At 38.6% G+C, this 15,000-nt stretch overlaps 1 protein-coding gene across 1 annotated transcript in view; it reads right to left on the bottom strand.

Annotated features, from left to right (window-relative positions):
• schip1 (schwannomin interacting protein 1) overlaps nt 1-15,000 on the bottom strand; it is a gene marked incomplete at its 3' end in the record, with an annotated part of 37,161 nt that overhangs the window by 4,528 nt on the left and 17,633 nt on the right. Inside the window, 1 exon segment of the mRNA NM_001017906.1 lies at nt 12,801-12,998. Coding sequence (NP_001017906.1) covers nt 12,801-12,998 — 198 coding nt within the window.

Raw genomic sequence — 15,000 nt, 5'->3', positions numbered from 1 at the left:
ACCCAGTACTGGGAAACATCCATACACTCTCACTCACATACACACTCACACACTACAGCCAATTTAGTTTATTCAATTCCCCTATGACACATGTGTTTGAAGGAAACCCATGCCAACACAGGGAGAACATGCAAACTCCACACAGAAACACTTGATCATGACTCAGTGACCTTCTTGCTGTGAGGCCACAGTGGTAATCACTGAGCCACCATGCTGCCTTATTTATTAGACATTTAGGTGACTGAGATATTTATATAACATGGCAATGTTGCTCATGTCAGAGTTATTCCACTGCGCTGATGTTCAATACTGTGGTTGAAGACGACTCAATAACAGGAAGTTGGTCAGCAAAACAGCACATAATGACTTAATCAGCCTCTGTAGTTCAGCTGATGACATCACTGACCAATCACGCTCGAGTAATCCAGAGAATTCCAGTAACCCAGAACTGAAGTTTCCCTGTAAATAATACTAATTATTGCGTTATTATAATAAACATACAAAAACAGAGTGGACTCTCCCACGCTGGACATCAGAGATCATGAATCAAATCAGTATGAGCTGCACAATCCCTCCACAGAAACTAAAGCAGGTTTTTTACATTACAAATACCAGGATCACACTTGGTAAATCACCCGTCTGAGAGTTTTACTTTCCTATTTGTTCACTCACTGAAGTGGCCTTTTTTTGCAGTAAAATGTATTTCCCCATTTAAGGCGATACTGCAGCTCACCAAAAATGAAGATTTACTCACTGTTTACTCACCCTCAAGTGCTGAGATGAGTTAGTTTCTTCCACTGAACACAGAAGAAATCTTGAAGAAAGCTGAAAACATGCATACATACTGACTTCCACAGTAGGAGAAACACATGCTATGGAAGTCAGTGGTGTCCATCATTCTTACAAATGTTTTATTTTGTGTTCAACAGAAATCAGAAAGTCAATGTGACGAGTGAAGGGAGATTAAATTCATTTTCCTAGCTTAGTCCAGTGGTAGGGAACCTATGGATCTCGAGCCACATGTGGCTCTCTGGCCAAAAATACGTGGCTCTCCAGCTGTCTTCCTTTATTATTATTATTATTTTTATAACAAGTCTTTATTGAGTTTTTTCAAGATTTTACAATAATTCAAACCCCAATACTCACAACTTACACTAGACAGGCTTAGGAAAAAAAACAAAATAAAATAATAATCCTTATTAAAAAATCATTTAAAATAAAAATAATATTATATTAAATTAATTAATTAATAATAATAAAAAATTATTATATATATATTATATATATATATATATATATATATAAAATTATGATAAATAAATAAATAAAAAAAATTAAAAATAATTCTAATCAAGCACCAATTAACATTCCACAACTTCAGACTTCCAGAGCTTCTTCAATATCTCAGCTATTTACAAAGTTTAAAAACGCCTCCCAGATATCACAAAATTCAGAGGATTTTTTCCTTCAATATTATTTTATCGTTAATAACCATCACTAAAATTCAGTGTCCTATCAAAAATACAATTACAATCGCCTTTTATTGCAATTTTTTTTAAATAGCAAAACTAACAAGAACCCAGTTAATAATAAAAGGACGTTTCGACCAATGTAAATCTTACATTTGTTTATGGCAACCTAAATTCAAGCAACATTCATGAGTGGTGAAAATAAAAGTAGTCTAAATTGTTCTTTCTTCATTCAGGGACTTGCTCAACATGTGATGCTTCATTCATTCGTTTTCTTGTCGGCTTAGTCCCTTTATTAATCCGGGGTCACCACAGCGGAATGAACCGCCAACTTATCCAGCACGCTTTTAGGCAGCAGATGCCCTTCCAGCCGCAACTCATCTCTGGGAAACACCCACACACACACTCATACACTATGTACAATTTAGCCTACCCAATTCACCTGTACCACATGTGTTTGGATTGTGGGGGAAACCAGAGCACCCGGAGGAAACCCACGCGAACGCAGGGAGAACATGCAAACTCCACACAGAAATTCCAACTGAGCCAAGGATTAAACCAGCGACCCAGCTACCTTCTTGCTGTGAGGCGACAGCACTACCAACTGCGCCACTGCGTCGCCCATGTGATGCTTCATATTAGTTTATTTTTGAGTTGTGCATGGACATAAATTAAGGTTTTGTTAAAACCTGTATTATTTACAGTGATATAAATAATAATACAGTATTAGTAGTGTTTAGTAATTTATAGTAAAACAGAAGCAAATGCATTTTTAAAGAGGCATCTTGAGATATAGACATCCAAATGACTCTTAAAAATGCATGTGCTAAAAACATCATGCTGAATAAAGGTTCCGACTCCTGGCTTAGTCCCTTTATTCATCAGGGGTCACCACAGCGGAATGAACTGCTAACTATTCCAGCATACATATTACACAGCGGATGCTCTTCCAGCTGCAACCCAGTACTGGGAAACATCCATACACTCTCATTCACACACACTCATACACTACAACTAGTTAAGTTCATCAGTTCCCCTATAGCGCATGTGTTTGGACTGTGGGGGAAACCGGAGCACCCGGAGGAAACCCACACCAACACTGGGAGAACATGCTAACTCCACGCAGAAACGTGTCACCGTGTCACCCCAGGGAGATTAAATGATGGCAGAATTTTTAATTTTGGTTGAACTGTCCCTTTAAGACAGGCTTATAGACTAGCATAACATCATGACAACATCACTTGTGGCCATGTGGTGTTTAATGGACCCTGTTTTAGAGTGAACTGCAGTAATGCAGACACAAAAAAATAAATGCATGTGTCATTATTTGAAGAGCGAAAAGTGGTCTTACCTGCAGTAATTTACAGTAAGTGACGCGAAAATAGAAAGATCCTTTGCTTTTGAGAAAAGTTTGGAAAATAACCAAAACTTTGTTTGGTACTTTGGCTGGCGTACACCCACCGGCCACTTTATTAGGTACACCAGTCCAACTGCTCGTTAACGCACATTTCTAATCAGCCAATCACATGGCAGCACCTCACTGCATTTAGACATGTAGACATGGTCAAGACAATCTGCTGCAGTTCAGAGCGAGCATCAGAATGGGGAAGAAAGGGGATTTAAGTGACTTTGAATGTGGCATGGTTGTTGGTGCCAGACGGGCTGCTCTGAGTATTTCAGAAACTGCTGATCTACTGGGATTTTCACGCACAACCATCTCTAGCGTGTACAGATAATGGTCAGACAAAGAGGAAATATCCAGTGAGCGGCAGTTCTGTAGGCGCAAATGCCTTGTTGATGAGGCCAGAGGAGAATGGCCAGACTGGTTCCAGCTGATAGAAAGGCAACAGTAACTCAAATAAGCACTCGTTACAACCGAGCTCTGCAGAAGAGCATCTCTGAACACACAACACGTCCAACCTTGAGGCGGATGGGCTACAGCAGCAGAAGAGCACACCGGGTGCCGCTCCTGTCAGCTAAGAACAGGAAACTGAGGCTACAATTCACACAGACTCACCAAAACTGGACAGTAGAAGATTGGCATGCGCAAAGCTCTTCTTTATAACATATACAGTATAGCGTCTGAACAGCCTCACTGTATTGACTGTACAAGCTGTCGTTGATGTTAAAGATTTAGATGTTATAGCTTCCTCCAGAGTGTTGGTGTGGGGTTTTGCGATGATCTAATAATGTGATGTCCCGCTGACACCGGGAGGAACAGCATCACCGCTGCCTCTTTAAGATCAACCGAGTGTTTCCAAGGAATTTTCTAAGCCAGAGCTCAGTTTTGGTCTGACTAAGGTTGACATGAGCAGATCTGAGCCGTGGCGACTGGAGAACAGATCCCCTAAACTGCGAAATCCCCAATGGTCAACCAACACCTCAAAATAACACTGGAGGCAATCAGATTACTAACTAAGCAATGAATCCGCACAATACAAACACTATGGAAGTCAAACTTTGCGTTTAACAGAAGAAAGAAAGTCAAACATGTGTGAGACAAGTGAAGGGAGATTAAACGATGACAGAATTTAAATTTTTGGGTGACTGTCCCTTTAAGACAGACCTGAGCTCCACCAGATAATAATAATAATAGTTTTTTAAAGCTTTATAGACTTTATTTGTAGTTAAACTCGGAGTTATTCGCCCCGCTTTGAATTATTTATTCTTTTTTAAATATTTCCAAAATGATGTTTAACAGGGCAAAGAATTTTTCACAGTATGTCTGATAATATTTGTTCGTCTGCAGAAAGTCTTATTTGTTTTATTTCAGCTAGAAGCTTCACTTATTACTCACCTGTTTGACTTTATGACTGTCAGGCGTCTACAAACGTAATTAGAGCGATTGTTTGTTTTTTTCATTGTTTTATTTTGATTGAATTTACTCAATCGTCACCGTTGTGGTGAACTCTCGAGTGCTCATATTAGTTTCTCTTTGGCTGCTGTGCTACTGCAAGAAGATCGAGAAGAAATGTGATGTACAGTATTTTGATTGACTAATCTGGGCGAAGCAGTGGCGCAGTAGCTAGTGCTGTCGCCTCACAGTAAGAAGGTCGCTAGTTCGAGTCCCGGCTGGGTCAGTTGGCGTTTCTGTGTGATGTTTGCATGTTCTCCTTTTTCTAATAATAGTAATCCTCAGACTCTGCTTATTGAGATCCAGCAAAGTTTGGGCAGGTTTTAAAACACACTGTAACACTTTAAAGGGTCACGAAACACCAGAACACATGTGTTTGAGCTGTTGACAGTCATATATGTGTCCCACACTGCTATAAACAATATTAGGACACATATTTCTCATTAAAAAGTGTAAATTGATAGTTTTTGCGTTATTTCGAGCAAATTCGTACTTCAGGTTTGAAACGAATTTTTGAAGTTGCATCACGGCCCTGAGATATTAGTGTGTATTCCAGCGTGGAGACTGGACGTCTGTACTAGGGCGTCCCGTATTACGTCTCTGAGTGTGTTGCATTCATTCATGAGTAAGGCTTGGTTCAAACCAATCAGCGCGCTCTATTGTGTATGTGCTGCAACTTCATTAGTATGCATGCTAGCTTTCTTAGACTGTACCTGAAACAGTGTTCAGACGGCAGAGAAACGACACACGTCGTGTTGCCAAAAGTTGTGGGAGAAGAATAAGAATTATTTGGAGATACGGGTCGCCAGTGTTGCTTTCATAATGTGAAGGTTGTGTTTAATTTTTTCTCTATAAGAGCACTGCTGGACTCACGTGTGGATCCGTAGACGCGACGTGCGGCAGAAATGCGCTTGTTTGAAACATTTTTTACTCGAGAGCATTTCTCATCAATGGTGAGATCCGGATTTGCTGCTCGTCTCCTCTTAATAAAGACGCAGCTCCAGTATGTGTTGATTATCCTGTCTACAGATTCGGTAAGGGTGTGTGATCAGCGCCCTTTCTTTGTTCGTTCAGATGGCAAAGTTATAGTTGGTATGCTCAGCAGTACTCCTTCAGTGTTTAAAGACAGACCTTAGTCAAAATGATTTCTAAGTTACTCAGTTTACAGTACGTTAATATCACTGCAATATTGAAAGATCCGCTGTAAATGCTGCTCTCAGTGTGTAAACACGTGAACACTGTAAGCAAACTATTGCCGACCGTCGTGTAGAATTTTCGCCGCATTTTGTGACAGGATAGTCTACACACACACGGCTTTCTGACCTCCTGAGTGCATCTGAGTTACAGAGAAATGCAGAGGCTTTTTCTCTTATACGACGTGCGGTATCAAACATCCCACCCTCATTAAACACACTGTCTCCACTGCGTGTGTGTTTGTTTGTACTCGGTCAGAAGCGCGTGCCCAAATGGCAACTCCCATTTTTATTCAAACCCTGCCCATTTTTATCCAAACTCTGCCCATTTTTATTCAAACCCTGCCCATTTTTAATCCAAACCCTGCCCATTTTTATTCAAACCCTGCCCATTTTTATTCAAACCCTGCCCATTTTTATTCAAACCCTGCCCATTTTATTCAAACCCTGCCCATTTTTAATCCAAACCCTGCCCATTTTTATTCAAACCCTGCCCATTTTTATTCAAACACTGCCCATTTTTATTCAAACCCTGCCCATTTTTATTCAAACCCTGCCCATTTTTATCCAAACCCTGCCCATTTTATTCAAACCCTGCCCATTTTTATTCAAACCCTGCCCATTTTTAATCCAAACCCTGCCCATTTTTATTCAAACCCTGCCCATTTTTATTCAAACCCTGCCCATTTTTATCCAAACCCTGCCCATTTTATTCAAACCCTGCCCATTTTTATTCAAACCCTGCCCATTTTTAATCCAAACCCTGCCCATTTTTATTCAAACCCTGCCCATTTTTATTCAAACACTGCCCATTTTTATTCAAACCCTGCCCATTTTTATTCAAACCCTGCCCATTTTTATCCAAACCCATTTTTATTCAAACCCTGCCCATTTTTATCCAAACCCTGCCCATTTTATTCAAACCCTGCCCATTTTTATTCAAACCCTGCCCATTTTTATCCAAACCCTGCCCATTTTTATTCAAACCCTGCCCATTTTTATTCAAACCCTGCCCATCTGTATCCAAAACCCTGCCCATTTGTATTCAAACCCTGCCCATTTTTATACAAACCCAGCCCATTTTTATTAAAACCCTGCCCATTTTTTATACAAACCCTGCCCATTTTTATACAAAACCTGGCCATCTGTATCCAAACCCTGCCCGTTTATATTCAAACCCTGCCCATTTTTATTCAAACCCTGCCCATTTTTATACAAAACCTGGCCATCTGTATCCAAACCCTGCCCGTTTATATTCAAACCCTGCCCATTTTTATTCAAACCCTGCCCATTTTTATTCAAACCCTGCCCATCTGTATCCAAACCCTGCCCATTTTTATCCAAACCCTGCCCATTTTTATTCAAACCCTGCCCATTTTTATTCAAACCCTGCCCATTTTTATTCAAACCTTGCCCAATTTTATTTAAACCCTGCCCATTTTTATCCAAACCCTGCCCAATTTTATCCAAACCCTGCCCATTTTTATCCAAACCCTGCCCATTTGTATTCAAACCCTGCCCATTTTTATTCAAACCCTGCCCATTTTTATCCAAACCCTGCCCAATTTTATCCAAACCCTGCCCATTTTTATCCAAACCCTGCCCATTTTTATTCAAACCCTGCCCATTTCTCCTCCCCCTACACTCCCACCCAAACAAAGCTAGACACGCCCACTTTCCTGACTTTTTCCAAACTCGAGGTGTGAAAACATCCTGCTGAAACGGGGGGTTTCATGGCCCTTTAAAGGGGAAATGAAGCACTCAGTCAAGTTTACCTTATTTTGTACATTGGATTCCACTTTAACGAAAATATATTAAACAAACTCGATTAATGTAACCATTTAGCAGAAAACAGCATGTTTTACTATAGATTGTAGACCTAGGGCGCCGCCATCTTGGAATGTCGCTGTGTCTGGTTGGTTCGTTAGCAGAACAGAAACAATGCACAAAATAAGGTCAACCAGACTGAGTGCTTCATTTCCCCTTTAAACACTGAAAACACACAGAGATCAAGACTCAGAGTATGGAGCTCAGCAATGGTGACAGATCTCTAACTGTGAGCTCAGTATGATGAGGAAAGTCACCATTGTGGAGATCCATATGCTGATTTATTGATGTCTGTGTACCTCCTACATTAGAAATGTGCTGAAAATAATCTGCTCTCCATTTAACAGAAATCAAGGAAAAAAGTATGCAGGAGGGCAAATAATTCTGACTTCATCTGTACGCATCATAAGGCTGCTCTTGTGCTCCGGGGACACATACATGCAGACTGCGGGGTGTTGATGCAGCATTGGGGATTTTGCGCTGCGCTCTCTCTCTGTGTGTGACGTGACAGAGAAACGTCGCTCTCCCTGCAGAAGTCATGAGGTCAGCATCTCTGCAGTTTCACTGTGGGCACATCAGCCTCTGCTCTGGCCACGCTGATTCATGCCACACTCTGATGGTTCATGTTCAGCCTGGAGAAATCCCCCACACATGCCCTACTTTACAGTATGTCACACCGCAAAAAAATGCACTTTTTGACTAAATCCTAACCTAAAAATCTACAAATTCTCTAATCAGAAAGCATAAATAAATATGCAAATTAGCAGTTTTCCATATTTTTTTTATTAATGTTTTTATTTTTCCATTTTTGTCTCTGCATTATGGGATCTTGATCTTTCTTCTGGCAACTTTTAACCTTAAAAAGGTGAAAGAAGTGTCTGTTCTGAGCATGTGTAATAGTGTGCAGTGCTCTATTGTCTGTGTTGGTGTTGTATATTACACTATAAACCCCTCATCATAAACTGCAGCACATTTTCTCTTATATTACACAATATATATTATTTCTGATTTATGATATTATCTCAAACCACTAAAATGTCAATGAAAGCAAATAAACACAAAACCATAGACTAAACCAAGCGCTATCAATACTTTCCAGATGCACTGTAGGTTTCTGAAGATCGCAAATGAAGCTACAAGTGGGTACATTTAATTTATTAACAAAATGTAAACATTTTCAGTGTTTTGAGGGATATTCAGTAACTATTTCAAAGGTTACTGTAGCTCAAACTATACAAATTAGCTGTCTAATTGATCTTTTTTTAAAGCTACATGCAGATGTAAACACTTATTTTACAAGAAATGTGTTTTGTGGATACTTAAGATGTGTAATGGTGCTCTACAACTGCCAGTTGCAGACTGATTGGTGTGATTATGCATTCACAATGGTATAAACCATTAGAGGGGGGTTACATGTATGTTTATATTATACATTTTTAATTATTAATATTTAAGCTATAGATCTAAGATCAGAGAAAGCTATTTCTTATTATTAAAACGCTGACCTCCCCCATAAATCGTGTTTTGATGTCCTTCAGGGGGGATTCAAGTGTTAATTAGGGGGGTCAATCCCCCCAAACCACCGCAATAATAATAATAATAATAATAATAATAATAATAATAATAATAATAATAATTCGCACCCTGTCTATCTGCCAATGACAGTAAACTTTTAAAAATCGGATTCATTCCATTTTCTTGTCAGCTTAGTCTCTTTATTAATCCAGGGTCGCCACAGTGGAATGAACCGCCAACTTATCCATCACGTTTTTACGCAGCGGATGCCCTTCCAGCCACAACCCATCTCTGGGAAAAAAAATCGGATTCATTGACAATATTTACTGCATTCATTCATTTTCCTTCAGCTTAGACCCTTATATATCAGGGGTCACCACAGCGGAATGAACCGCCAACTATTCCAGCATGTGTTTTACACAGTGGATGAACTTCCAGCCGCAACCCAGTAATGGGAAACACCCATACACACTCATTCCCACCCACCCGGAGGAAACCCATGCCAACACATGTAAACTCCACACAGAAATGCCAACCTGACTCGAACCAGCGACCTTCTTGCTATGAGGCGACAGTGCCAACCACTGAGCCACTGTGCTTATAAATGGATGGACTTGATGAACTAAATTGGATGTAGTGTATGAGAATGGAGTGTGCATAGGTGTTACTCAGTACTGGGTTGCAGCTGAAAGGGCATCCGCTGTGTAAAACATACGCTGGAATAGTTGGCGGTTCATTCCACTGTGGAATGAAGATAGATAGAAGGAAGATAAATGAAGGAATGTCTTTATTATTATTATTTGAGTCTATAAATTCTCACAGACTGTATTCTTGTCTCAAAGGGGATGTGAACATGTTATTTTCATGCAGGAAGTGCACGTGCAGCTGTTTCCTGTGCCAGTTTCAGAGGCGTTTACACTCAAGACGCCAGACATCTCACATTAACTTACTTAATAGTTTTTATATAAACTGACCGCTGTGTGTGTCATCATAATTACAGAATACTGCTGCATCTGTGCACTTATGACGCGAAACTGCGGACAGTCCAGTTCAGCCCTAAAATATCTGCGCTGCGACGCTGGGGTCTGGAGAGAGATGTCATGAGTCATTCACGCACTTTACATTTAATATAAATGCGCAGGTTATAAGAAAGCACACTCAAAGCATGCAGTCGCGCTAGCAAAACTGATACGGATGACCCTTAATTTGACATTTGCTCATGCAGGTTCAGAATGATGAAGCGCTTCATGGTTTCCGTTGTGAAAAAGAGACTAAGATTACACATGCTTAGACACAGAGAGGTGTGAAATAAATGTGATGTGTCTCACTGTATTTAAAGAGCTAGTTCACACATCTTTTCTATTTGCTCACTATTTATTCTCCCTCAAGTGTTTGCAAACCTTATGAGTTTATTCCTTCTACACTAAAGAAGATATTTTGAAGAATGTTGGAAATCGGCGACTTCCATAGTAAGAAAAACTAATTCAATTGGAGTCAATGGTTACAGCTTTTTATCATTGTTCAAAATATCTTCTTTATTGCTCAACAGTAAAGAAGATATTTTGAATAATGCAGAAAATCTGTAACCATTGACCTCCATAGTTTGAAAAATTTCAATTTGAAGTTGATATCTAAAAAAATGAGCTTTCCATATGATTTTGTTTGGCTGCAGTACCAAACATGACCACTAGTCAGTTTCTATTGGTGGCTATATAAGAGCGCCCTCTGATTTTGAGTGTGTTTGAACTATATTTTTTCATGTTTCTGACATTATTTGTAAAGTACACATCAAAATCTAAAGCGCATTGGCAGTCTGGTGGTGTCTGCTTTAAATTTAGCATCTAAAAACATCTAAAAAGGTGAATTTCTGTAGCAAAGTAATGCTTATTAATACCACAAATTAATAAATACATGTTGCTCATACAGTAGTTTGGGCTTTTACAAACAGGTTTGAGCATTTGAGATGAAACCTTACATGGGTTAAAACCAACACAGATTTACATAAAAATCAAATAAACATATACAAAGCCTTGTATGTGTTCATTGGAATGTTAAAATATTGGCAGCAGTATCAAACATGACCAGTAGATGGCATTTAGTTTCTATTGGTGACCATGTAAGTGCGCACCCTATTTTTGTGTATTTTTTGAGGAATATGAACTATATTTTTTGCATATTTTTGACATTATTTGTAAAGTAGACATCAAAATCTAAAGCGCATTGGCAGTCTGGTGGTGTTTGCTTTAAATTTTGGCAGTAAAACATCTAAAAAGGTGAATTGCTGTAGCAAAGTAATGCTTATTAATAACGCAAATGAATTAATTCCTGTTGCTCATACAGTAGTTTGGGCTTTTATAAACAGGTTTGAGCATTTGAGATGAAACCTTACATGGGTTAAAACCAACACAGATTTACATAACAATCAAATGAATATATACAATGTCACAAAAAAGCAAGTAAAGGGCTGCTTTACCCTAACATTGACAGAAAACAGAAGCTAAATATCTGAGGAAATCATACTCCAAATTTGAAGTTGATATCTCAAAAAATGAGCTTTCAATATGATTTTGTTTGGCTGCAGTATCAAACATGACCAGTAGATGGCATTTAGTTTCTATTGGTAGCCAAATAAGTGCGCTCCCATATTTCTGTGTATTTTTTGAGGAATATGGACTATATTTTTTTCATATTTTTGACATTATTTGTAAAGTAGACATCAAAATCTAAAGCGCATTGGCAGTTTGAAGGTGTCTGCTTTAAATTTAGCCTCTAAAAACATCTAAAAAGGTGAATTGCTGTAGCAAAGTAATGCTTATTAGTAACGGAAATTAATAAAAGCCTGTTGCTCATACAGTAGTTTGGGCTTTTATACATTTGAAGTTGATATCTTTAAAAAAATGAGCTTTCGATATGATTTTGTTTGGCTGCAGTATCAAACATGACCAGTAGATGGCATTTAGTTTCTATTGGTGACCATATAAGAGCCCCCCCCCCCATTTCTGTGTATTTTTTGAGGAATATGAACTATATTTATGCATATTTCTGACATTATTTGTAAAGTAGACATCAAAATCTAAAGCGCATTGGCAGTTTGGTGGTGTTTGCTTTAAATTTAGCCTCTAAAAACATCTAAAAAGGTAAATTGCTGTAGCAAAGTAATGCTTATTAATAACGCAAATGAATAAAAGCCTGTTGCTCATACAGTAGTTTGAGCTTTTATACATTTGAAGTTGACATCTTAAAAAATGAGCTTTCGATATGATTTTGTTTGGCTGCAGTATCAAACATGACCAGTAGATGGTTTCTATTGGTGACTATATAAAAGCGCCCCCCCCCTCCCCCCTATTTCTGTGTATTTTTTGAGGAATATAAACTATATTTAAGCATATTTCTGACATTATTTGTAAAGTAGACATCAAAATCTAAAGCGCATTGGCAGTCTGGTGGTGTTTGCTTTAAATGTAGCCTCTAAAAACATCTAAAAAGGTGAATTGCTGTAGCAAAGTAATGCTTATAAATACCACAAATGAATAAACACATGTTGCTCATACAGTAGTTTGGGCTTTTATAAACAGGTTTGAGCATCCGAGATGAATCCTTACGTGTTTTAGAACCAACACAGATATATAAAACAATGTAATGGACAAATTCAATGCCACAAAAAAAGCAAGGGAAAGGCAAACCTGGACAGCTTTATTTAGTTGTTGCAACTGTGATCCTATTAAGGAAACATTTCGATAACAGTAATATAGCACTGGCTAATATATTCAAGCTATTAGTTACTAGTTAATTAGTTAAAGTTATGAGTAGCTAAAGCTGATTTTAAAGTGGGGAGAATAAGTGGTCTCTAAAATATTTGGTTTCCATACGAATAAATTAAACAAAATTAATAAATTAATAAAAAATAATAATAAAAAAGGCAGGAAAAGCGAGAGTACGTACCAGATCTGCGACAGGCGACTTCTTGCGGTTCTGTTTCTCCACCTCCACCTGCATCTTGGCCATTGGTTTGGCCATAGCGAGCGCCATCTTGGCCTCGGCCTGCAGTTTCTTCTGCCGACTCAAGAAATCCATGTCCTCCAGAGACTCAGAGTCATCTTCTGTGGTGTCTCTGTCCGAGTACGACGAGCTCTGCTTGCTCTGATAACATAAGATAGCATTGGTAGATATTAAAGATTAACCTCTTAACTTCATATCTTAATAAATTATACTCCGAATTTGAAGTTGACATCTCAAAAAAAATAAGTTTTAGGTGTTATTTAGTTTGGGTGCAGTACCAGACATGACCACCAGTCGATATTCAGTTTCTATTAGTGACCATATAAGAGCGCCCCCTATTTTTGTGCATTACAGTAATGGAAGATATTAAAGATGCGTGGTGTATACAGTATGCATTTTTTTTGTGTGTGTGTGTGTGTATATATATATATATATATATATATATATATATATATATATATATATATATATATATATATATAAATGTATGTGTGCGTGTGTTTGTCTGCGTCTGTATATATATGTGTATGTTTGTGTTATATATATATATATATATATATATATATATATATATATGTGTGTGTCTATGCGTTTTTGTGTATACATGTATGTGTGTTTGTGTGTCTATATATATATGTGTGTGTATACATATTTGTCTGTGTGTGTTTGTATGTATGTGTGTGTGTACTCATGCCTGGTGTATACAGTACGTGTGTGTATTTTTCTACATGTGTATATATGTGTGTGTGATGATGATGTGCGCAGGTCAGTGTGGGCGGGGTCATTTCTCTGGCCTGTGACCCTCATGACTCGTGTTCCTGTAAAGCACTCGCAGCAATGACTGCTGGGAAACGATGGCTCTTCAACCACATCCCAGGGGCATTCTGGACGGGGCTGTCTCAAAGCCTGTTTACTTGACCTCCCTGACACCTCTGGAGAGTAAACATCCCGTCTGATTGTGTGTGCGTGTGCTCCTGGTATTCCCTACATCAGGGAGAATCATTGTCCACTGATGTAAAGTAAAACCAGTCAGTTTTGACGATATGGGGACATTTTTAATCTCCATGAGGACAATGGAAAAAAAAAATCAGCTAGAATAAACAATTTGGTAAATATTGAACTGCAGGGTGTTTTTTATCTGCGTGTGTGTGTGTGTGTGTCATAGCTATTTTAGTAAAGGAAAACCAAAACTAAGACTAAAACTATTGATTAAAAAAGCGTATTTTGTTAACTGGAATAAAATAACAAAAATGGACAACAAGATAGCGTCACTGAAATACAAACATGAGCATTTTCTGAGTTAATTTGCACTCACTCGGTGGTGGAGAACGTGTGGATGCGCGTTTACAGACACACATGACCATTAACATGAAGACATTTATTCATCATTTCATCTAGAATTCATTCAGTCATTCACTTTCCTTCAGATTATTCTCTTATTTATCAGGGGTCACCACAGTGCAATGAACCACCAACCATACCAGATTATGTTTTACACATTCAAACACACACTCATACACTACGTCCAATTTAGGTAATCAATTCCTCTATAGCGTTTGGACAGGAGGGCACCCAGAGGAAACCCACGCCAACACAGGGAGAAAATGCAAACTCCACACAGAAATGCTAACTGACCCAGCCGGGACTCAAACCAGCAACCTTCTTGCTGTGAGGCTACAGTCCTAACCACTGAGCCACCGTGTCGTAAATTTCAATATGTCTATTGAAGAGCCCATAAGACATGAAAACTCAACGCTTCTGTGCTTGCTTATGTGGTTTAAAATGTATAATGACATGGGTATGACCAAGAGGTACACTATTACTGTGGTTTATGAGGACATGTCTGGTGTCCCCGTAATTCAAGACACAATGATACTTAAAGTCTTTTGACATTTGTTATTTTCCTGGTAGATACAATGATGGATGGATGGATGGATGGATGGATGGATGGATGGATGGATGGATGGATGGATGGATGGATGGATGGATAGGTAGGTAGGTAGGTAGGTAGGTAGGTAGGTAGATAGGTAGGTAGGTAGGTAGGTAGGTAGGTAGGTAGGTAGGTAGGTAGGTAGGTAGGTAGGTAGGTAGGTAGGTAGGTAGGTAGGTAGGTAGATAGATAGATAGATAGATAGATAGATAG

Source organism: Danio rerio, chromosome 15 (assembly GCF_052040795.2).
Source record: "Danio rerio strain M-AB ecotype USA chromosome 15, GRCz13ab, whole genome shotgun sequence".
Classification (NCBI taxonomy): Eukaryota; Metazoa; Chordata; class Actinopteri; order Cypriniformes; family Danionidae; genus Danio; species Danio rerio.
The sequence above is the reverse complement of the archived record's forward strand: the minus strand, read 5'-3'. Positions and strand labels throughout refer to the sequence as shown.